Raw genomic sequence first — 24,722 nt, 5'->3', positions numbered from 1 at the left:
CTTAAAACAATATGGTTCATAGTCTCACCACATGCAACCATCTTTTAAAATAAGTTTGAAAACTGTAGGTCAAAGTGTTCTATAGTTTTAACTGTAAACCAAAAGTCCTACCGGCGGACAGATCGAAGGACTGACACACCGACTAAAATCAGCAAAAATAGCCTATTTTCTTCGAAAATAACAATTATAATTTTCCGTTTTATAACATCATCCCAGTTTAATTTCTTTTAAAAGCAAACAGTTCAATCTTTTAAGAAATAATATTGAATATTATACAAACCAAACAGAGTCATTATTTAAGTGGTCAATAGGTTCATCTTCATTACCAATTCGCTGGAAAAATTTCTCTATGCAGTTGGTCTGATCAGTGTCGTGCGCTGAGGAGAAGTTTGTTACCGTTCTACATGGAATGCCAAGTGCTCTACAAACTGAAGACAAAATATGCCATGTGATTAAATTATTACGTTGTGCACGCTCTTCGAAGAATGTCAAGAGTCATGCAAACTGCACGGATTAAGAACACCATATGATGTGAGTGTTATAGAGAACAAAAAAAGCAATGCAAACTGTGATGTGACATAATGTTACATGGCATACCTTATATATAGAATGCAAAAAGACCTACCAACTGACAGGACTATTCAGTGCCAAGAGACCTGCCATTGGTAAGAACTAAACCGTGATGTAACAGAATAGTACATGAAATTTATTCTATATAGAATGGCAAAATCCCGTCAAAGATAAGGATTAAACGCAAATTTGTTTGATAGAATACAGACATATATTCTACAGAGAATGATGAAGGCCTTGCTAAAACTGTAACAGGACGAATGTGCTGTAATGGAATGCAACATACTATGTATTCTACAGAGAACTATGCTGATCATGTCAAAACTGCAAGGGGAGTATTGTGCAGTAATGGAATGCAACAGGACATACGTTCTATAGAGCATGGCATACTTTATGACATGGTATGGGGTTTTGTCAACTGTAAGCGGAAAAAAATAACTCTAATGGAAAGCACTATATTTTCTACAGAGAATGACATGGTTCCTCTAAAACCTTAAAAAGAAAAGTGTCCTTTTACGCATTTTAAAACGCCAAACGTTCTACAGGGAGGGCTCTGCTAAATCTAAGAGAAACAAAACTATGCTTGTCAACTTTATGCGGGAAACTACGATGTCATTGAGCACTACATGAATACGTTCGAATTCTATACAGGGAATATACATTTTGCAAGAACAAAACTGTTTAAACATTTACAGTGAAAGTCATGGGATGATTCAAAACTGTTGCGTTTCATAATAATTTGATTGTTCTGTTAAAAGGTTTGTATAAAATTAAAACGAGCATAAAATGTGTTTGAAAAATGTATATTTTAACAACCAACTTATGGTGAAATATATGAGATTCTAAAAACCATGATAAAATTAGTGTAAAAAGTACAAGGTCCGAGGTTAGAAATCAATTAAGTTAAGAGACAAGTCTCGCACCTCTAACGTCTGTATCAAAGGATATGCAGGTATAGAGATCAGTATAAGAATTCAGCTCTATTGTTGGTCAATTTCATGACTGAGCTTAAAATCAACCAATCAGATCCTTGAATTTTGAGAGTGGTCTCCAGTCTAAGTTTTACAACCTTGTACGCTGACTGTTCCATGTAACCACAAATGACCACTAGCACAGCGGAATTCTGAAGCTGATCTCCAGATTCGTTATTAATTAACGGTAAAGGGTAAAGGTAAGATTTATTTCATGTCGCATATAATAAACAAATAACACAAGTTACAAAGATCTTGTGCAAACAAACTAGGTACCCATTAGCAGATACTTATCTGGGCTTATTTTATCACCAGGTACAACCCTGGTGATAGCCAGTACCATTTTTTTTCACGGCTTTGGTTTGATACGACAAGGGAGCGAGATCCCGACCTCCCGCACTTAAACTTCAGCCAAATACACCGAGCTGTTGAGACGGTACAATATGATAAATGAGGGGCAATAAATAGTAACATGCCTGTTGTTGTGACACAGGAAAACACCCAACACTGTCCAAATTTGACGGGACCACTCTCTCGCCACTGCGTCAGAATTTTATAGCTTCCGGCCCATTTTCCTGGCGGGGTACCGCCTGTGTAATCGCCACTCCAGTTTCCCGTCAAAACTCCATTGTCGTCCGACGAATTCACCTAAAAAGACAATTCAACAGGTAATCCTGAAGGTTGTTTGTACGGTATAACAAAAAGATTTCAATGGAATGAAATTTATATCAATATTTTCTTTCAAGTTTCATTAATACACTTTAGACAAACTTAAACTCCTTAATGATCTATTATTTACAAGAAATATGTGTCATATATTTTTGCGATAATAAACATCATTAATTAAAAGTTTTACATGTTAATTCGATCGCTTTTTATTTAAATAATATCTGATTAGTACAATAAATTGTATAAACTTGTCGCTCTCATTGTTGACAAACTGATGAAATACATAATTATAAATAAATAAATAAATAAATAAATAAATAAATAACGCCATTTATATTAAAATAGAGACACAATTAACATAGAAAACATATATGAATTACATTTGTTATTTAACAAAAATAACATTTTGTAAATAATCAAAGTTCGTATCTGCTATTTTGTCAGTTTCAGGAATACCCGAATATCTACTGAATAACATGATCGTATCTGCCCCTACATCCCATATGACCAAAAAGGTCATAACCTTTCCGCAGCCTTAACGTAATAAAACGTATTAGCGTCTGATGACCCTTTAACGCTATGAGACTGTAATATGATCTGGAACAGTTACGGTGATAATACCTAAAACAAATTTGAGTTTTCTTTTAGTTTAACTTTCATGGATGGGATGAAAAACAACATTATTACTGAGTATATATAGATACCATTTTTGCAATCATCCTGCTGACCCTGACCGGATCTGACATATGTTTTAACCTATCATCGTCAAATCCACTTGTGACAAGAAGCAAGCAAATATCAAGGATACCTTCCCCAAACTGAAATGTAGAATGTTACACACCATTATTAACAGTTTAAACATATTTTATTGCAAACGATACATGTTTATAATACAAATAAACACATGCATTATTTTATCATAGATTAATGAGAATTAGAAAAGCATGTTAATGTATACATTGAAATCAGAAGCAAAAGGGTTGGGCCACAAGATTTTCCAACATTAGCGAAGGCCCTTCCCCAAGAGTAGACTAATAATTATTATTCGAAAATAAGGAATATTTATAATTATAGAAGACTTCAATCCGAACAAAACCGGAACAATTTTTTTTTTTTTTTTTGAGAGAGTTTTATGTCGGTTATCTAACTCAGTGGTAGTTTTAACTGGTTATCGTGACGTTGTATATTAAGTAACGGATAACAAAGAATAAGCAGTGTGTTTGAGTGATAATGACTCTGGTAAGATCAACTTTTATCTTCTTCCAGGTTCAATTAATTGTTAGCTTATTAATCAGAAAACAAGCCTTGTGTGTTTTTATGGGTACTAGCACCTACTGGCGTAATAATTTTCGGTATTTAAAGGCTTGTCTACGGAAGAGCATTAGTGACAGGTGTATGCTATTTTTAACACGGAACTTCCAGTTACCAACTCGAAATTTCGAGTTACCAAGTCGCAATTTCAAGTCAAGCATCTCGAAATTTCGAGTTACTAACTGTAATTGTTTACGCTGATATATAGGTCCCGGCCTAGATCAGGTACCTTGTGTATCCATCAGGTAGCCCTACAGGGTCATATGATTAAGATGAACGGGCAGCGTTTGCTCATAGTAAATATCACTAATTAAACCATGTTAATTTATTTTTATTTATTTTTGTTGGGTTTAACGTCGCACCGTCACAATCAGAGGCGATAGGACGACTTCCCAGCTGTGATGTTGGAGGAAGACCCCAGGTATCTAAACCATGTTTAAGTCTTGTTTTCGACCAAGTTTGAGCCCATATGGCCATGAAGTATAGACATACCCTAAATGAACGTGTAGCTATGAGTCTGACCAAGATCTGGTACATGAACGGATCTAGACTTTGAAGAGAGGTCATAGAAAGTGACCGGGAAGTATTCAAACTAATAATATTTCACTATTTCGACCATATCTGGAAGGTTTTCGACCAGGTTCGAGCCCCTACCACATGAACATGTAAATGAAGGTATATATCCTGGATACAGATTGAAATCTGGAGTAGCTCTAAGGGTTATGGTAGGTCATACATTGATGTATGATAGTATATATTCAAGTCCCTACATGTTGGGTACAATATACGGATGTGTAGACTTCGAAGACTCAAAACTCGTCCATTACATTTTTGGCCTTTGACAGACGGACAGACGTTAAAAGTTTGCGAATAAAAGGGCAAGATAATAACTCGAAATCGCGTGTTATTATCTCGAAATTTCGAGTTACTAACTCGAAATTTCGAGTTAATAAAAAAACGCACGTGACACTCTTCCGTGCTCTTCCGTACTTGTGTGTCCGAGTTTCTTTTTTAGTTTTCACGTGCACCTGTATAATACAAATAACATCTATGCTTTTACAGTCATTATCTCAGTAAATGTAGTACCCATTAAAAATGTACACTGATTTTGTTTCTATAACACGGGTAAAATGTAATACAAATGTTACACTTTCTCTGTACTGTAGGTAAACATTGTCACCTTGCCAGGGCAATCATCACTAAAAGGCAAAGGTTGTTCCATTACTGGCGTATAAAATAACTAAGACGACCCATAAAATATACATAACCTGTCCGAAATTCCAGGGTTTTGCGCCTATTTGGTATCCGTTTCCTCTCCAAACAGCTCCGCTTTCATTACAGATATATTCGTCGAGCAATTTTTCAGTAGCCATATATACACCGTCCTCTGAAATGTCAAACTTTCTATGCTTTAAGCAACTTCTTTACAATTTTTGACATAGATTATGTTGTCTTACCTACCTAACTGGTAAAGTTTACATTTTATGGCAGATGAGAGGTAGCTGAATCGTTTCCTGATCGATTATCAAGTAATGATGGCATAGTTGATGAAACGCAATACCAATGATAGAAAGTCTGTAGAAGATATATTAAATAAGAAAAAAAGATAAATATTGATCGAAAATATATGATAAAAAAGGTCAATAAAAGGCTGTCGTGCCTGAAAGCCATAAGGACACACCAGTCCTAGAGTCATATTTGCCCACCTAGTGTCATAATTGCCCGAGGGTTTTAGATGACACTTCCAAGCTGTATATACACCTCTGTAAGTAATACCCTGGCGACATCGCCGTAAACATAAATGACATCTTGGCTTTTCACAGATGCAAAACAGTTAATAGTTCAGGTTAAGTTTTATTATCTGAAACGCAAATTCATGTATTTTTCGTGAAATAAGTAATTTCAATTCAAACATATGCTATAGGCAACAAAGTACAATTGAAAAGACACCAGATTTTCATACAGTTGCGTGTAAAAACTAATAAACAAGAGCTGTCACTATTGTTAACAAATGCCGCCCCCGAAGTAGGCCCTAGAATGCAACAGCTGTATGCGCAAAAAAATCACATCTCATTTTGTAACCTTGACCTTGACCTTAGAGGCCACACTTGTGTCAAATTATTTTCTTTTTCTTTTTTTTAAATCTCTTGATAAATGGCAGAGTTATGGACAAGACAAGAAACACCTTTGACTTAGAAGTGTGACCTTGACCTTGGAGCTAGGGGTCTGAGTCTTGCGCATGACACCTCATCTCATTATAGGGAACATTTTTGCCAAGGAATTAATTTCAGAATCCCTTCATTAATGACAGAGTTATGGACCGTACAAGAAACAGACCATGTTAACATTTGACCTCTAAGTGTGACCTTGACCTTGGAGCTAGGGATCTGGGTCTTGCTCATGACACGTCGTCTCATCATGAGGAACATTTATGCCAAGTAATTTCAAAATCCCCTTATGAATGGCAGAGTTACGGACCGGACACGAAACATACCCTGTTAACATTTGACTTATAAATGTGACCTTGACCTTGGAACTAGAGGGCTGGGTCTTGCGCAGGACACCTCATCTCATTACGGTAAACATTTATGCAAATTTGTTTAAAAATCCCTTCATGGGTGGCAGAGTTATGGACCGGACACGAAACAGACCATGTTAAACTTTGACCTCTAAGTGTGACCTTGACCTTGGAGCTAGGGGTCTGGGTCTTGCACATGACACGTCGTCTTATTATGGTGAACATATATGCCAACTTATTTCAAAATCCCTTTATGGATGGAAGAGTTACAGCCCGTACAAGAATTACCGGACGCACGGACGCACGGACGAACTGCCAGTGCGATTTTAATATGCCCTCCTTCGGGGACATAAAAAGAAACTAGAATAACATAGCCTTCTAGCCTATTAAGGCTGAAAATTATGACATATCTAGTACAATTTATTTATTTATTTTTTTTTTTTTCATGTAACGGCGGACAGTTAACCTAACCAGTGTTCCTGGATTCTGTACCAGTACAAACCTGTTCTCCGAAAGTAACTGCCAACTTCCCCACATGAATCAGAGGTGGAGGACTAATGACTGCAGACACAATGTCGTTTATCAAATAGTCACGGAGAACATACGCCCCGCCCGAGGATCGAACTCACGACCCCGCGATCCGTGGACCAACGCTCTACCGACTGAGCTAAGCGGGCGGGCGAGTACAATTTATAGATAAACATGTGATGAACAAGTATATACACAGAGAACGGTGCCTTTGAGTGGTAATGGCCAAGGAAGAAGATAATAACCTTTCCAGGGCCACCATCACTTTAAAGCACCGCTCTCACAATAACTAACTACAAGTTGCATGCCGCATGACGTTCTAATAAACGTAAGTTTCCTTTAGGTTGATAATAGACAATTTATTAAAGTAAACAATAACATTCATTCAGTGGTTGTCAGCATTCCTAAAGCTCTCGTGTCAATATAGGTTAAGGCGTTCAAATGTCCAGATATGGCAAACCAATTACGTTTAATATCCCTCTTGATATATGATGAAAGGACATTTTATGAAAACATCCTTTTTATTACCATAACACGGAAATTGAACTTCACCGAAGAGGCAATTTTGACAAAAATATCACGCTGAGTTGAATGAAAAAAGAAACAGAAACTCAAGTTGAACCAAGGGTTGTGTTAACTATGTTATCTCACCTTTACACCAAGGGTTAAAGAGAATTATGATGTCATCATCAGGCTCGAACTGTCTAATGAGTGTTTTTTCTTTCCCTTCCTTATCCTTTCCTTCACTAAATGTCTTCACATAAAAGTTCCATTCCCCAATAATACAGTTGGCAGGAATATGCACCTGTAACCATAATTTATAATCATATATGAATAAAAGTGAATTCTTACTCCCATTAAACAAAATACCGCATGATAGATTCTCTTTACTGTTGAAAAACTGTACATATAATTACGATGTCTTACCGGTTCTAACAAAAGGATCATGAGTGCCTTAGTTCTCTCATCTGAGTTTCACATCTGAAATGGGTAACAATTCTGGCAGAAGGTCATCCGAGAAACCATTCAAAGAAAATTTGTCAGAAGAAGAATTTTTCATATAACAGTATTGGAATAACTAGCCTCTTTAGAGCAGTTCTTTTAAAGAAATCACGGTGGCTTTTACAAAGTTAATGACGTGTCACCCAATGAACAATTTTGTGACATTATGTCAATATCCGACCTGTAGTTAAGGATGCATTTTTGTTATTAATTCTAGCGGCGGCTGTCAGAGTCATTTCATCAAACTTGGTAGATGGTCAGCCATGAACCATATCTGTGTTATAATTTCAAAATTCGAACACTTAAGTAATGAGTTAAAAATAAATACTAAAATGATTACTTTTAAAGTTTCGACCATATGCATATGTTAAGTGACCTCGCTATCTGACTGTCATATTTTTGACTTATCGGATTAATTTGACAAATCGTTGTATACTGTTACAAAAATTATTTTAGCTTCTTGAAGAAGAACCTTTTTAAAGTTCCTAGTAGATACATTTTGGAAAAATGACCATGTTCTTTGCGGTCATCCAATGGGTACATATGGGATCGAGTTACCGTTTTAGAAGTTATTTGAAGCTTTTTCTATGTTTAGATACGGTGGCCATGTTTCCGACGAATCTGTGTAATTTTAATACTCTTTGTAAAGGGATACCAACGAAATATTTGTGCGAAATTATTGACGAATTTGGCAAGGTACTTTTGGAAACAGAATTTTATATACCGGTATACCAGTATATGACAAGTTAACCATGCGCTCAGGTGGCTATACTTTTTAAGGAATCGGGTTATTTGAACAATTTCGGTTGATGTTCACCTAATATGTGAACAATCTTGGAACAATCTTGGAAGAGGTTACCCAAGAGACATTTCTGTGAATTAAGTTTAGCTTCTGAAAAGAAGATTCCATACATAAATGTATGACTACGCCCACTATCCACAATAATAATTTAAAATATTTTGACAGACCTTTCTGTGAATTGTTTAGACTGTTTGAAGTCAGGACCGGGTGTGGACGGAAATACAGCACGTACGATGGACAAGGAGGGTGCACAAAAGATTAACTAGAACCGTGCTTAGGTGAGCTTAAATGTTGCCGTTCAAACTGGACAATAAGAACTTTGTAGTATATTGCAATTATTTAATTTCTTATTTACCTCTCAATGTCAGATATACATTTCATATCTTGTCCTTCGTACATGAAAACAGAATTTTCATACCTTTGTTGAAACAAGATGTACCAACAGTTGTTTTTAGAGTTTGAAAACATGCGGTGGTTCATTCATATTTGTGTTATTTTCTCCATTTAAGTAACTGTCAGTATCATTTTTCTATCACATAAGCATTTTCAGCGTGACCTTACCGTTTTACGAAAAATAAATGAGCCGCGCCATGAGAAAACCAACATTGTGGGTTTGCGACCAGCATGGATCCAGACCAGCCTGCGCATCCGCGCAGTCTGGTCAGGCTCCATGCTGTTCGCTTTTAAAGCCTATTGGAATTGGAGAAACTGTTAGCGAACAGCATGGATCCTGACCAGACTGCGCGGATGCGCAGGCTGGTCTGGATCCTTGCTGGTCGCATACCCACTATGTTGGTTTTCTCATGGCGCGGCTCAAATGTTAACAACGACATGAACATAGTGTGGTTAAATAGTAAGGCCGTTGATAACCTACAGGAAAATGTTACACGAAAATGAGGAAAGAATAAATGTTTGAAACACTAACACTGTTATTATGACTTAGGTTTACAGTTTACAGGAAATGAAGATCTAAATCAGTTATCTTTTCATTCTTCTAGATTGGGAAAATGGTCGATATAGTATATACACTACACCTTTAAAATATGTTTTTTTCTACACGTGTAATTTGTTGTTGTTGTTTTTTTTGTGTTAAGATTTGTATATTTTTACATGTATTTGCAATAAAAGAGATAGAAGTATCACAACGACCACGTTAACCCTTATCCTGCTAAATTTCTATAATGAACTTGTCCATCTTTCAATTTGGACAGTACCATTAACTGTTAAAAGGGGTGCTTAGCAAAAAGATACTGATTGATTGGCGAACGGATGTGCAGGCTAATCATGATCTACACTGGTCGCAAAGGCAGAATCAATTGTTCCCAGCATGATAAGGATTACTTTCTCCAAAAGAAAGTCTTAAAATAAGAAATGTCTTGACAATGTTGCATATTGACAAGCTTTAACTTAATGATAAGATTATATGTTTCAAATAAATCACTTTCATCAGTCGGAAATTGCACTGGGTCTATTCTTGACCTATCAAATCCACTTATAGAGCTCATATCAGATTTTTATCTAGCATCCTTAGACGCTTTTCCATTTTATATATGACAATGTGTCGGTCTACCTGTGAAATTCTGTGATAAAGTCAGAAAAAATATTTGAAAATAGAGCACAAGTTCAAAACAATACGGAACAGATTATGAATAATTACTAACCAAAATTGTGGCATTATTTCCAGACTTGCTCTGTAAAGTTGCACCCCATTTGTCAGGCTTAAACTTCTTCGTTCCAGACTCGTCAATGTCAAAAACAACTTGAGTACCTCGAGATGGTTTAGGATTCTTTCCTGTATAACAGATCAATATTTATTAAGGAAAGGAAAAAATGTTGATTTTTTTATTCTTTTTCATAGATCTTTTAAACAACTTAAATCATTTGAATGCTCATAATATTAGGTCTAATAGTAACAGTTTCATGAACGTTTAAGGTTTAGCAGTATAACACAAAACAACAGAAAATATTAGTAAACGAACAACATATTGACAAACAATTTATCTGTTCAATACATGTTTTATTGTTCTGTCCCACAGAATTGGATATTTAAAATATTCGAAAGGAGTTGTCCCCCTTTAAAAAGAATGCCATTTGTAAAGAAATAAATGTAAACAATTGTCAAAAACGATGTTTTACCTAGTCATGTTAAGTTTAAACACTGGTACATTGTTGCAAATGCATCAAAACGAAGACATGTAATAGCTTTTTAAAAATGGTGAGTTTTTAAAGGTGCTGAACTATCCAGAAATGTGGTCCCTTCATGCAGTCCCTTTCCAGAATTCAATACATATGTGAGTAAATTGACAATGGTTTTGCAGAATAATATACATGTTTTATATGCTGTTTAATTTTCAGGTAAAATAATGCTTTCTTTTTATGATTTGGTGACATTCAAACTTTTTTCTCCGAAACATGGACCTAACTCTTAATAAACAACATTTCGCTCAAGGCATACAGTAAGTATATAAGTAAGTAAATCGTTTATCAACGTGACATTTGTTATATATAGAGTACATACAAATTACAATAAGTGATCATTCTACACAACACCCGGCCTATGTCACCTGTTAATTCATTACACAATTACATCATGATCTAAAATGGGTATAGTGGATAATAGATAATAAACTATTATGTTTATATTGCGAGCGATTTTCCAGCCTAATATTTTACAACTTGCTCTTGCTAGATAAATATACAGAGGAAATTTGTTTGTTTTAGTGTAAGATTGAAATATCTTTCACGAGTGAACACCAGATACAATATTTTCAATAGTGCTATAGTCACGAGAAAAAATGTAAGATATTGTGTCCATGAAGAAAGATATTTTGATCTTACAAGTAAAACAATCACATTTGTTTTAACTAAACTTACCCACCTTATAGTTTCTTACCAGTGTAAAATATATCTGACATTTTCACTGCAAAAATACCCGACAAATTTCATTCTAATATTTCAATAATTCACTTAAAACATGTACAAAACCTGTATAAAATTCTCTTACCTAACGAGAAACATAATTTTAAGTCGTTCTTCTCCTTGCTGTAAGGTCTATCGAAAGTGATTGTCATTTTTATTGTGTCTCCGCGACGTACAACCAGTTCCGCCGATTCTGGTTTTCCATCAACCTTTCTGTCCTTCGTACAGGCGTACTCATCAGTTCTAAAACAAAATGATTTGATATGACTTCTTGAGTTTAAGGTACCCAGTCCACAAAAAAAACAAGTTCTATGTAACAGTGCTATTGAAATATATTAATATGCCTGGTAAGCTAATATACTTTCGTTATCATTTGAAGATGTAGTGTTTACTGAAAAGAAAATACAAATTCCATGACAAAAATATGTAATAGAATTTATATATTTTTTTAATTAATAGTCAACAGAAATTCAGTTATTACAGTGTAAGATTTATTATTTCGCAGCCAAAAAACACGACTGTAGTGATTCGGGCATATTATTATGGTCATCTTATTTAGGCCTACTAATTCTTGTTCAGCAGACACAACTCTTTCAAATGATACAAAATACATGGGGTCACCACTAGGCATTGAAATGTTATCTATCTGTGGCTCGGTGTTCATATGGCATGTATCATGCTACAGTAACAGCCAAGATAAAATTTCTTTGTCGTCATTACGATTAAAATGTCACAACAGCAGATATTCAAATCTATGTTCAGAATGTACTATTTTCAGAGGTATGCCATCAAGAATTTTTTATATGAATTTATACAGAAAAAATGCATGCAAGATAGAATAAAGTGTCCTACCACTGCATTACAAAGAAAATATAAATAGATCACTTACACTGGTCCTGTGTATAATGAAAGCATACTCGGAATTAATTCTGATACCATTTAACTTACCTGTGTTTCTCTGTATTTTCCTTAATGTGAAGGTCAACATCTTTCACATGAAGTTCTTTTACCAGTTCTTCTGTCGGAACTTCTGGTATAGTTGGCAGAGGGGGTGTTTCTGAATATATAATTATGGTCATATCTTTTTCACATATAAAAATTTCTTTTAACATGTTTACGCTGTATTTGTGTCTGAATAGTTACGGTCATTGACATCGAATATTTTTATGCTAACCTCTGGGGGTTCAAGTCCTGCTCATGTTGCCATGTGAGGAAGTTGTCAAGCTCGCTTAACGAATGTCGGTAGTTATATTAAGGTGTCTATTCGCGCCTGAAATAATGCCTAGATGAGCACCTTTGGTCTCCCTACACTAGAGTCCTTCACCATTAAAGCTAGAAAGTCGCCATTCAACATCTAACGTGTCGTAATGACCAAAATCCAACGAAACCTTCATGAAATAAATGCATTAAGATGCATAACACGAACCTGGTTTCGGAGGAGAAGGCGATCTTCTGTCACGTCTGTTTCTTCTCCACCTATTGCACATGTCCGTGTATCTGTCCCAGTAATTCTTCCTTCTTCTACTGCGGCTACGGTAGTAACTGCTATAGTAGGACCCGGAATTCCCGTAGCCATAACCATACAGAGACCCGTAACCGTAGCTCGGGTAACTGTAACTATAGCTTGGGGTAAAGTGACTTCTGTACGTGCAATACATGGCTGATTTTGTCTGAAACAAACTTAAATAGAAACAAGAGTAAACTCAGTGGAATATGACAATATGTACTACGAAATGAACTTTGAGAAACTCTTGTAGAGTCTCCATTCATTAACGTGAGACCAGGAATAATAACTTTATAAAAGAGATTTATTGCATCCATCTAACATGGGGCTTATCATTACCTTTATTCATTGAAATGTTTTGTTCATAAAGAAATGACAATCTTTCTTACAATTCTTAGAGGTTATCAAATTCCGAGATCGTGATAGGTTCATTATGTAGAGATTGTACTTTGTATATAAAATTTCTGCCACTGATAGCAATCTGTTTTTGACATTGGCATTCCCAGTACTTACAAACGTTGGCTGAAAATGGTAGAGCATTTTGTAAACTTAGACTGTTGTACAAATGGTATTTATAAAATTTTGACACTGTCCGCATAAAATATGGGAAGCATATTGCTTACACCAGTTCGTCAAAATATTCATCATTAACAGAAACGCACGTTTCCATTCGGGTTATCCATAACATGAAAATTGCAGGTAACTTGCATTCGGTAAACTTTGCCGATACTGATCAGTGCACTACCAAGGGTGCTTCTGAAACGGTAGCGACGACAAGTTAGCATTTTTTCAGCAAATGAATGAGAACAAATTAAAAGAAAGGGACTTTGATCCGACAAATATTTCTTTCAAACAAAGTTTATACCGAAAATAAAAGTTAAATCATCAAAATATGGCTAAAAATGTACCACTTAATCGTTCAAATTCTACTTGTTGCGAAACAAAAAAAAAACCTATTTGTTTGGTCAGAATTGCCTTAATCTGATATAAGATGGACAATGAACTAGGAGTTTCTAATTTAAGTAGAAACTTTCTGGTTCTGTTAACTTTCTTAAGTAAAATTTGTAAAAGTGGGCTACAGTTAAATAAAGATCTTAACATAGCACAATAAATTATCCCAAAAAGAACTGAAAATATCCACACTGACCGGTTTTTACAGGTATTTTTTGCTAAATATATCTCTTAGATACATTGTGAATCCCACTTTTTTTCCATTTTGAAGCTTTTTTTTTTTTTTTTTGACATTTCAACAGCAAAATATTTTTGAGATATTCAGCTGTACAATTTATTTGTAGATTTAAATGTGTTTTTACTCCATTTGAAAAGAGGGTGAAATCATAATGTCAAAAAGTAAGAATGAATGATATATGTTGATGACATTAATGTTTATGTAATACTGATACTACCAGCGGGTATTCTAAACTTGAACTAGTAAACTGTTAAACTTGAAATCCCTGTAATATTAAAGAGTATATCATATGTTTTATAAATGTCGAGCAACTTGTCGTAATTAGTTCAGTTATAGCAGTTACAGCCGTTGGTTTATGTATAGATATATATTTAAGTTATTGATTTGTGTATCAACTGAAAGGCGTGTCTGACAGCAAAAGTAATGAAAACAAGTATTTACTATGCCTAACGCCATTCACACCAACAATTAAATACTATTTTTCTTCCTAATAGAAGAGTATTTACATGATAAAGTGGGACAAGTAAGGGAAATAAACCAGGTCGGACGCAGTGGTCCAGTGGACTGTTTGACCGGAAACCAGGGGTCGTGAGTTCGAACTCCCGCTCCTCCAACTAAAAATTAATATGAAAAAGGCAAAGCCTCTGAGCGAGCGTAGCTTAAACGGCAAAGAAACTATTCACTGCTTAAAACAATTCCGAGGACCTATTCACTTGAAAAGAACAAAAAATTAGTGTCATTATACCTGTAACAGCGAATATCATACGTTGCAAAATTTATGGAAAGCCGGTGTCACGGTGACGTCATTACCTGTTTATGGCGTTCTTATGGCTTTATGCTTATTTATGACATTTTATCCCATTTTCTGGCCAATGCTTGATCTTTTAAAAGAAAATCATATATTTTTTTTCCTACCAACTGGAAATCTTTCTTGCATTATTTTTGAGTGATGGATAATATTCAGCAATCAAATGAAGTTCTATATTCACTGCCAACAAAGCATTTCCTGTGAGCACCTGTCCTCTAGGGACACGCACTTTGTAAAACAAAAGCAAAATTGAAATTATTTCCATAACATAACTTTTTTAAAAATAAAGACACCTAATGAACATAGAGGTTGTAACTCAAATATAAAATTAAAAAAAAAAAAAAAAGAAAAACATTTTTCCCGACTTTGACGGAAGTAGAACAAAATGGCGGCACCCAAAATGGCGGCGCCCAGACGAGAGGAAAATTTTTCAGCTACATCACTTTGCCCCATTCGGCACACCTTTGTTATATTCGCCTACACATTGCCGTAAGGCGAGCTACGCTCGCTACTAATATTGGGATAATAGTCCCGTGCATATGTGCTTTACATCTGGCACGTTAAAGAACCAGGAAGCTTCTGGAATGGGAGCGTCTTCTGTATCTTGCACTTTCCTCCTGCTAACTCTGGAGGACTCGCCCATTTGGGGTAACCGGTGGCGACTTTAAATAAACTCACACACACACACACACACACAGGATTTAAACCTCACGAGTCAAAAATAAATGCATGTATGCATATATTCTAAATGTGGGCCTTTGTTTAGATGACTGGCAACCTTCTAGGCAGTAAAATAATATGAACCCACCTTTGATAAAGAAAATAGTTAAATTTGTAAAATATGTCTCATTGAAAAACGATTTTATATTCATAACTTAACCCTTAGCCTGCTGCAGGCGAATTTAACAGCCTTTGCAAACAGCTTGGAACCAGATCAGACGCCGATTAAATAATCGGCGTCTGATCAGGTTCCAAGCTGTTTGCTACTCTGACAATATTTCTTCCAATTTTGGAGCAAATTGAATGAACTTTACAATTTTAGCAGACGACATTTCCAGCAGGCGACAATTTATCTAGCATGCTAAGGGTTAATTGCTGTGTGGATCGTACGTAATACTATCCTGGTGTATTGACATTGTTCAATGTAATACGGGTAGGTTGACTCGAGTCGAAACATGTTAATTATACTTATTACACCTTTATTAAAATAGATTGTCCTTGTACTTAATGTGGGTCTTCTGAAACAATGAAAATATTTATGGCTTCCGTAAAAGTTTTTTTGAGATAGTTCCCTTGCAGTAAAGCTTTGTGTTAAAATAGCCTTTTATCACTTTGGTTTTGCAAAGTAACATAAATTGTATCGTTTTACAACATCAAACACCATATTAAAGCTTCTATCTTTCTTCAGAAATCAATAATCATCCTCCAGTAAAAGAAAAGTTTCATTTAACTGATTAATCGATGTTGCCAGCCCATTGTCTTCGCAACAATTTTATACGAGACCGAAAATTTCGCACGATATGCAGTCTATTTGAAGATAACACTAATTTTTACTGAAACATCGGAACATCTCTAATAAAAAAATACGTTATAATTACTGCTACATAAATGAATTTAAGTAAAAAGTAAACTACACAACAGCTAATAAAATACATACCAATCTATAGACACTTTCAATCCAGTCAATATAGAATTAAGGTAATGTTTTCCTGTGATATCGACCTGAAACAAATCAACATCTGTACATCCTAGTGTATTCCTCAATGTTTACACTGACGCGGCTGTTACTAAGGGTGAAAATTTTTGACGCGGCGAATACAAAAAATTGAAAAGAATAAATAAGTTCAGCTCGTAAGTAGGGTACAAATTGGTAATATAATATCTGTCCTTATTTGCACATTGACAAGTTTAACTGTCAAGGTAAATTTAAGTATGTTATAACTTTTTGTACATATTTAATAGACATTAAAGCTTTGAAGTAGAAAATTGCCGTTATTTTTCAATTTAAAAATAGATAAGAGCCGCATCATGAGAAAACCAATATACTGCATTTGCGACTAGCATGGATCCAGACCAGCCTTTGCATCCGCGCAGTCTGGTCAGGATCCATGCTGTTCGCTTTCAAAGCCTATTGCGATTAGAGAAACCGTTAGCGAACAGCATGGATCCTGACCAGACTGCGCGGATGGTCTGGATCCATGCTGGTCGCAAACGTACTGTGTTGGTTTTTCTCATGATGCGGCTCATAACACCAAATTTTCTGCAGTAACAATGTCAAAATTGTTTTTCCCCTTGATTTCTAATTCATAGATATTAAAGTTTTTTTGTTTTTTTATTAAAGTTAATTACTGATAACAACAAGAGGTTCACATAGCGCCGAGCCGCTCAACTGATGCTTTTTACTTTTTTCCTTGCTGTTTTATAATCTTGATAACAAAAAGTCGTTTTAATGTTTTTCTGTGAGCCACACAATTAAACAAGTCCTTGAAACGTCAAAATGAAACTGTTTGAAGCGTTTTATTTCGTTGTAACTGTCTTTAAAAAGAGTCATGTTGAACCATTCGAACAAACCTGATGAAGGTCTAATGTAAGAATGTTACAGTTCGAGTGTGTTGTAATCTTAATTAAAAGACGTCTTTATTTGGTAAATAAAACGACACCAAAACACATCTTTTTCTCACCATAACATCGCAACGGTAAAAACCAAATAAAGACGTTCATTTTATACTAACTAAATGAAATACTGTATTCATATTTTCCTATCTCGTCACTTACACTGTGAAAATATTAAATCTATATTTTCACACTGTGAGAGATATAGCTACGCCCCCCTCATTACATTGGTATGAATTTTAAATTGTTTGCTTAAAACAGGATGAAAATTGTAGTCGCACTTTGTTCTTTATAGTTAATGAGAATTTCATAACGTTATGCAGCAAAAAAAAATGGAACTTTATGTTGTGTGCGTCTTTATTATGTCACTGCAGTTTACATAAATGTGGTAACAAAATGCGCCGGATATGTACATATCCAACACAAAACGGTGCTGATAATCATCTCATGATTTACAAAAAGAATATTTTGTGACGAATGGACAATATTATTTCAAAGAGAGACATGATGGAATTTAGTCGGTCATCAGACCTTGACTTTTTGGCATTGAAAATATAACGGCCCTAGATTCAGTCAAGCAGGACAATGTCTCCCATCTAATCACACAGAACTCACCATTTCCGTGCGTTGTCCGTGGAGGACACCAAAATACCACTCGCATGTATACCAAAATAAAAAGCTAAATCTAACGACAGAGAATTGAGCTTTTCGAAAAAAAAATCGAGTACGACCATACCCACATTGTACCATTCTTTTACGCTTTTTTTTACATGTGTGGTGGTCTCTTGTGGTCTTTGTTTATCTCGGTGCAGATTAATAGATACAATCTTTGTTTAGATGGAAGTGAAAAAAGAGACCATTATAAGCAGGTTTTACAATAGTTGACTCTATTCAAAGGTGGACTTTAACACAGGTTTGATCGTATTCCATTATGAAAATGTTCTTTACCAGTTAAAGGTTTAGTTCTTTAGTTATAGGTTTATCATCTATCAACATAAAATATTTACAGCTATATTAAACTTTAACAGACACATAACAAAAAGGATGCATAAAATATTCTATAGTCAATGAATTCAATATAATAAATATAACCATACGGTGAGCAAATGTCGTTAACGCAAAAGTATAATTTTATAACCCAGTTAAACTCTCTTTTAAACCTTGCCAACATAGAAATAAATAGCATCTCGTTATTCTTTTCAATGTTTTGTGTTTGCCGAGTCAAGCATCCTCTCCCTTAGTTACCGTCGCGTCATAGTAAACATTGCTGATTTTTTCAGATCGATGCATCAATAAAAAAAAAATAAATAAACATAAAAAAGACATTGTTTCTATATCGGTTGGATTAAATTACCTGTAATCTGGTGAGTTTTTTTATGTTAAGCGATTTTTTTCATAATCATCATTAATTCAGTAATTGTTATAAATTGTAAAGCATTTAATATCGGCTTACATTAGAGTACTTTTGTAATGTGCAAACAGCCTGCTAGTTTCTTTGTTTAAGGTATGCATAGCAGATTAATCTGTTCAAATGCTGCGTATCATTAGAGCATGTTAAAGGTATTGTAAAAAATGTAATTTGATTCGAGATAATGTAGTGAAAAAAAAATACAATGTATAGGTCTGTGCATTGATAATTGCCGATACAAATATCGGAAAACCTACATAACGTACGGGGTCGATCTATTTTAAGTCTGTTTTTAATTTGAAGAGGTAAATAGTAACAAAGATCCAATGGAAATAGCCATGTTGCAGCTTCCCCAAAACAAAAATGCCTTAATGTGTTAACGACTGGCATTCACCCAAAATTACATAAAATAAAACAATTAGAAAACGAGGACAAAGACCACGGGTTACTGCCACGGAACGGTCAGTGGGAAAAAACTGCTGAGGAGTTTCAGGTTAATAGTGCGGGTCAAATCTTACCCTTCCGCCTACTCAAGTTCTTAGGATCAAGTCCCAATTACGATTGTAAAATCGTATACTTGTTTGGTTGCGCTATTGGATATATATTGATTCGTTGATGCAATAAAAAGTAACCTGACAAGTGTGTCTGGAGGGATAGGTTCTTGATTTATCTAATGTCTTAATCCACTACTTCCACATTCTAATACATTTATATTCAATCACTCCTCATCACATCTAGCATCAGTAGAGTCTAATGGAAAAATCGAACCGGGTTGTCTACGCTTGTGATTGTTTGCGTTTTTAAGTATCTTTAACACTCTTGGAACTTCATTTCGTCACCAGCTCTAACCATATGTAGATAAAATGTCAGATTACAAGCCTCTATTTAAGCAAAAACTGCTCTATTTGGTCACACGTTCATTTCTTCAACAAATGTTGATTACATTTTGATGTGTATGCCTTGTAAGTTGATTTAGCAACATAAAACCAGTAAATATCGGCGTGTTTTTATCTACTTCCTAGTCTGTTTTCCTAGGACAAATTTTCCTTAGTTCTTTTCTATGATTGAACGTTGAAGTACAGACTATATCTGTATTTTACCTATGTGTTTGTGTGTGTGTTTTTTTTTTTTTTTTTTACACTTGTCAAGTTATGAAATTCTCTTTGTCATTAAAGAATGTACATGAAAATCTTGATTATGTAACTAATATTCGATTTCATATTCTGCTATTCATCATTGCAAGTTATAATATTCAATGTCAAAATGTTCGTGCATGTATATAGACCCAATTTACATCTGTAATCGATCGATGAATTTATAGCTTCAATAGTTCTATAAGGATATGGGATATACGCGGGATGCGTTGATTCATCATGCATGGCACAATATTGGTATGTAAATTGTGTATTGGGTTATTCAGGGTTATCGATTTCTTTCTTACTAACAACTACATTGATATTTAGTAGACAAAACTCAAATAAAAAATATTTCTGAAAACGTAATTTAAACCTTATTGCACATAATCATTTCACGTGCACATTCGCCAATATCGGACAGACATAGCGAACCCGCGGTTCAAATCAGTTGCAGATGAAAAACTGGAAAATGCCTTGGCATACGGTTATTAAACTTCATAAGGATTATTGCCTGTGACCAGTATTGTTTTTTAGGATAAGTGTATCAAAGACCAACGACACTGATACTGAAAGTCACGATATTACGACCAATGACCGAAGAACGCCTACGCCAATGGTTATCAAACGCACGTATAATTAAATGACCCCTGTTGTTCTTGAGGTACATATCCATCATCGATATACTAGTCTAGTAAAAGGTCAAGGTGGTAGTTATCTGAGGACTTGCATACTTGAATCAGTGAAAATGCAAATTTTATAGGATAATTGTATGTGTGGCCAGTAGATGATCCCAGTCGTTTACAGGGTAAGAGGATACACGTCACCGTGACCACTGAAGAACGGTTTCTTTTGAACAGTTTGAGAACCTTTAAGCACACGAATCTCCGATGTTGCTGGATGAAGAGGTAGTCAGTTTATGACACAAATGATGATTTTGAGACCATTACGTCAAAGGTCAAAACCACAATGGTCATGGAAATGGTAATTCTCTACTTCAGTAGATTATTATTACTGATTTTGTGTTGTTTGGAATTTTTTGTCATTATTTTAAAGGCAAGGTCGCCTCACCTATATGCTTTGTTGCATTGTATGCTTCCAATGGAGCTTCTTGTTGATCTTGTGAACTGTCACCACCAGACATTAGTGTTCAAGTGCCGCGTGGCGGCCGTATCACCACCAGACATCAGTGTTCAAGTGCCGCGTGGCGGCCGTATCACCACCAGACATCAGTGTTCAAGTGCCGCGTGGCGGCAGTATCACCACCAGACATCAGTGTTCAAGTGTTTGTGTGGCGGCAGTATCACCACCAGACATCAGTGTTCAAGTGCCGCGTGGCGGCAGTATCACCACCAGACATCAGTGTTCAAGTGCCGCATGGCGGCCGTATCACCACCAGACATCAGTGTTCAAGTGCCGCGTGGCGGCAGTATCACCACCAGACATCAGTGTTCAAGTGTTTGTGTGGCGGGCGTATCACCACCATTCAGTATATGTGAAACAGAATTCTGCTTCAACCGGTGCTACGTGGCCGGAGGGATGTGTTTCATTACCTCTCATGAACAGATCCAATCGTTGTTTTTGTTCTTGGTTATATGATATGCTTCATAAGAGCCTTCATATAGATTTTACTACAAACTGCTCTTAGAAAAATATGAAATCCACATAAGAAATTTTGAACTGTCAAAACATGGAAAGCTTTTACATTTATAATCAAACATATTAAAAGATTATTTAGATACATAGAACGTTAAGAAGGAAGATAAAAGCAGACTCGTTTTGAATCGATCTCTGAATGATAGGTAATGAGAAATACAACATCCCTCACGCTCCCTAACATCGGGTGGCGGAATCATATTATACATTCCGATATGACTCGATTGATTTTATCATGAAACAATGAAGACTTGAACCATGTTATACTGTACTGCAAAATCATAGTTATTACATCATAGCGTCAACCATTTTGTGTCGATTCGCCATAAAACCCAACTCACTTAACCGTCACAGCGGCGCAGCAGTAGATATGTTAGCTCCTTATAAAATACAACTTATCTTGATAAAAGCCACCTTGTATATACACTGACCCGGAACCAAAACCGAGATTGCACACACAGTGGGCCATTTCACATATTTACGCCGAAACGGGACCGAATATTAAACCGAAGTCGAACCGAAGACATGCACGAACTTAAATCGAATTCAGTCCCACAAAGATGAAAAAGAATCACAAGTCATTTGATTTTTTTTCTTTGCCAATGCAAAAACTCGGTTTGGAAATCGTCGATGATCCTCATAGAGTTCAAAAACAAGCTAATTTGTCTCTGTTTATGAGTCACATGCATCCATTACACTCTCCGCCGTCGACTTGGGCTCCTTTGTATTTTGAAGATTTTTTAAATACTGAAGATCTCTTACGTCGAAAGAATATGCATAAGGGACATATTTACGTTAAGTGAAATCACTTAAAGTTTATATTATATTTCAAGCTTGATTTCAAACAATTTCTGAAGATAATTTTCAAGAACCATGTTTGTTTGTTTGTTTTTGTTTGTTTGTCTTGAACGCCGTTTTTCAACAGTATTTCAGTCATATAACGGCGGGCAGTTAACCTAACCGGCGTTCATGAATTCTGTACCAGAACAAACCTGTTCAGACTCTGCAAGTAACTGCCAACTTCCCCACATGAATCAGAGTTGGAGGACGAATGATTTCAGACACAATGTCTTTTATCAAATCGTCACAGAAAACATACACCTCGCCCAGGGCTCGAACTCACGACCCCGAGATCCGTAAATCTGCGCTCTCCCTATTGAGCTAAGCGGGCGGGCCTTCAGAAACCATGTATAACTCAAAACATGTTTTAAATGAGGGTAACTGCGATGTTTATTTGAAGCTTTTAAGATATCTTTAATAATTTTTATCTAATAGTCAAAATGAATCTTCAAATTTCAGAAAAAAAGTAAAAATAATGAGATTCTGTGTAAGAATTCTGACCCATGAACATCTGGATGATTATTTTAAATAATTGTATGAGGTGATGCCGTTTTAATACTAACTAAGTTATTCGTCTACAGAATTATTCTTTTTATATTAAAATAAATTATCTTAAAGAAACGGGAGGTCGTGATACACTTAAACATTGATGCATGCATGTAGTAAGTTTGAAAAATTCTTTATAATAAGAGATAAAAAGAACTTAGAAACATTTATAAATATGGTATTCTTTAGAGATTAAAATGCAACGCAGAAAAATAATAGTCGACATAACTTGTTTGACTGAGTCTGTCCTTAGCGAAATGAAATGTACAATATCCCTGAAGCACCTTTAGGGCCCACTTGAGCAAAATTCTGTAGCGCATGAACACGATGTGAACGTTAAAACATATATGATATATTTCATGGAAACAAATTTCTCTGACTTTTCTCTTGGTTGTTTTCTAGATATAGCAATGTACGGTTCGTACAGAAGCAGCTATTATCCTAGCTATAGGTATAGTTACCCGAGCTATGGATACGGGTCATCGTATTACGACCGGATCTACGGAAATTACAGCTATGGAAATTACGACTCTGGAGGTAGCGACTACGGGAGTAGCAACTACGGGAGTTACGATCCATACCCATACTATAGCAATTATTACTATGGCTACGGTAGGAGGAGACGGAATTACTGGGAAAGAGATAGAGATACTTACAATAGCTGGAGAAGAAATGAAAATACAGCAAGAACCAGAACCCCTTCACCCGGTATTTGTTTTATTCAAAATAGTTGTTACTAGTCTGTAATTATTTTATATCTAATATGTAAGAACATGACCTTCGGCCTTTATCCTAGCAATGATCTGTATGTAAATAAATGTTGCTATTATCTTGATAATTGAGCCGCGCCATGAGAAAACCAACATAGTGGGTTTGCGACCAGCATGGATCCAGACCAGCCTGCGCATCCGCGCAGTCTGGTCAGGATCCATGCTGTTCGCTTTCAAAGCCTATTGGAATTAGAGAAAATGTTAGCGAACAGCATGGATCCTGACTAGACTGCGCGGATGTGCAGGCTGGTCTGGATCCATGCTGGTCGCAAACCCACTATGTTGGTTTTCTCATGGCACGGCTCAATATTATGTAATTTGTTCACTTATATTAACTTATATACTTGTGTAACATGATATCGCTTTGCTCAACTGATGATTAGTAATAAATACAATGGTAATATACTGAATCATAGATAAATAAGGAAATATCAACTTACGCCCAAGTTACTGATGATACAGTGGGAATATAATATAGTCATTAGAAAAAATGAGAGATGGTAAATGTTCAGTTTTGCTCATAAAATCAAGTTTTGCAATTCACAACAGTTAAGTCTTATCAGTAAAGAGAATAATTAATTATTTCTGTTCGAAAAAAAGAATAATGTATTATGCTTTCACTGAAAGAGTCCAAATTTGACTATTTACAAAACACAACTATTTTTCTAACAATCTTATCGAGATAGTTTGTTGTTAGGCAATTTTTGGATGTAGAGTACTATACTAGTAATTTTATAGACTAACAGATCTTTCACTCGGTCTCAAGTCTTTAAATGGATAACTTGTTACAATTTAGCTCTGTGCATGTCAAAGTTTTGATTAACTGTTCAAAAATATTGAAAACGCTTTTTAGAATGAAATAAAACGTGCATTTTTCGCATCTTGATATGTCAAGTGATTACAAATGTATGTTGCGTGGAAATTAATTTTCTACATCAGACACGTAGGAAGCATTTTCAGATTTG

General features: G+C 35.4%; 2 protein-coding genes across 3 annotated transcripts in view; one reads left to right on the top strand and one right to left on the bottom strand.

Annotated features, from left to right (window-relative positions):
• LOC123548648 (hemocyte protein-glutamine gamma-glutamyltransferase-like) overlaps window positions 1–16,623 on the bottom strand; it is a 42,951-nt gene extending 26,328 nt beyond the window's left edge. Inside the window, exons 1-10 of one of the 2 annotated variants that reach the window (XM_045336109.2) lie at window positions 16,449–16,623; window positions 12,717–12,970; window positions 12,239–12,347; window positions 11,376–11,533; window positions 10,033–10,163; window positions 7,219–7,372; window positions 4,790–4,908; window positions 2,915–3,028; window positions 2,018–2,189; window positions 281–428 (exon numbers count right to left, since the gene is read on the bottom strand). In XM_045336109.2, coding sequence (XP_045192044.2) covers window positions 281–428; window positions 2,018–2,189; window positions 2,915–3,028; window positions 4,790–4,908; window positions 7,219–7,372; window positions 10,033–10,163; window positions 11,376–11,533; window positions 12,239–12,347; window positions 12,717–12,948 — 1,337 coding nt within the window. In that variant the 5' untranslated portion in view covers window positions 12,949–12,970; window positions 16,449–16,623. The remainder of the gene's footprint in view (window positions 1–280; window positions 429–2,017; window positions 2,190–2,914; window positions 3,029–4,789; window positions 4,909–7,218; window positions 7,373–10,032; window positions 10,164–11,375; window positions 11,534–12,238; window positions 12,348–12,716; window positions 12,971–16,448) is intronic. The other variant, XM_045336110.2, reaches the window with a different exon arrangement.
• A 2,013-nt stretch (window positions 16,624–18,636) lies between these two features.
• The window catches only part of LOC123550056 (hemocyte protein-glutamine gamma-glutamyltransferase-like), a 59,209-nt gene continuing 53,123 nt past the window's right edge, over window positions 18,637–24,722 (top strand). The window contains exons 1-2 of the mRNA XM_053546278.1: window positions 18,637–18,768; window positions 23,390–23,695. Of these exons, the coding sequence (XP_053402253.1) occupies window positions 23,398–23,695 (298 nt within the window). The 5' untranslated portion in view covers window positions 18,637–18,768; window positions 23,390–23,397. The remainder of the gene's footprint in view (window positions 18,769–23,389; window positions 23,696–24,722) is intronic.

Source organism: Mercenaria mercenaria, chromosome 6 (assembly GCF_021730395.1).
Source record: "Mercenaria mercenaria strain notata chromosome 6, MADL_Memer_1, whole genome shotgun sequence".
Classification (NCBI taxonomy): Eukaryota; Metazoa; Mollusca; class Bivalvia; order Venerida; family Veneridae; genus Mercenaria; species Mercenaria mercenaria.
Note: the sequence above shows the minus strand (reverse complement) of the source record. Positions and strands in the feature narration are given on the sequence as shown.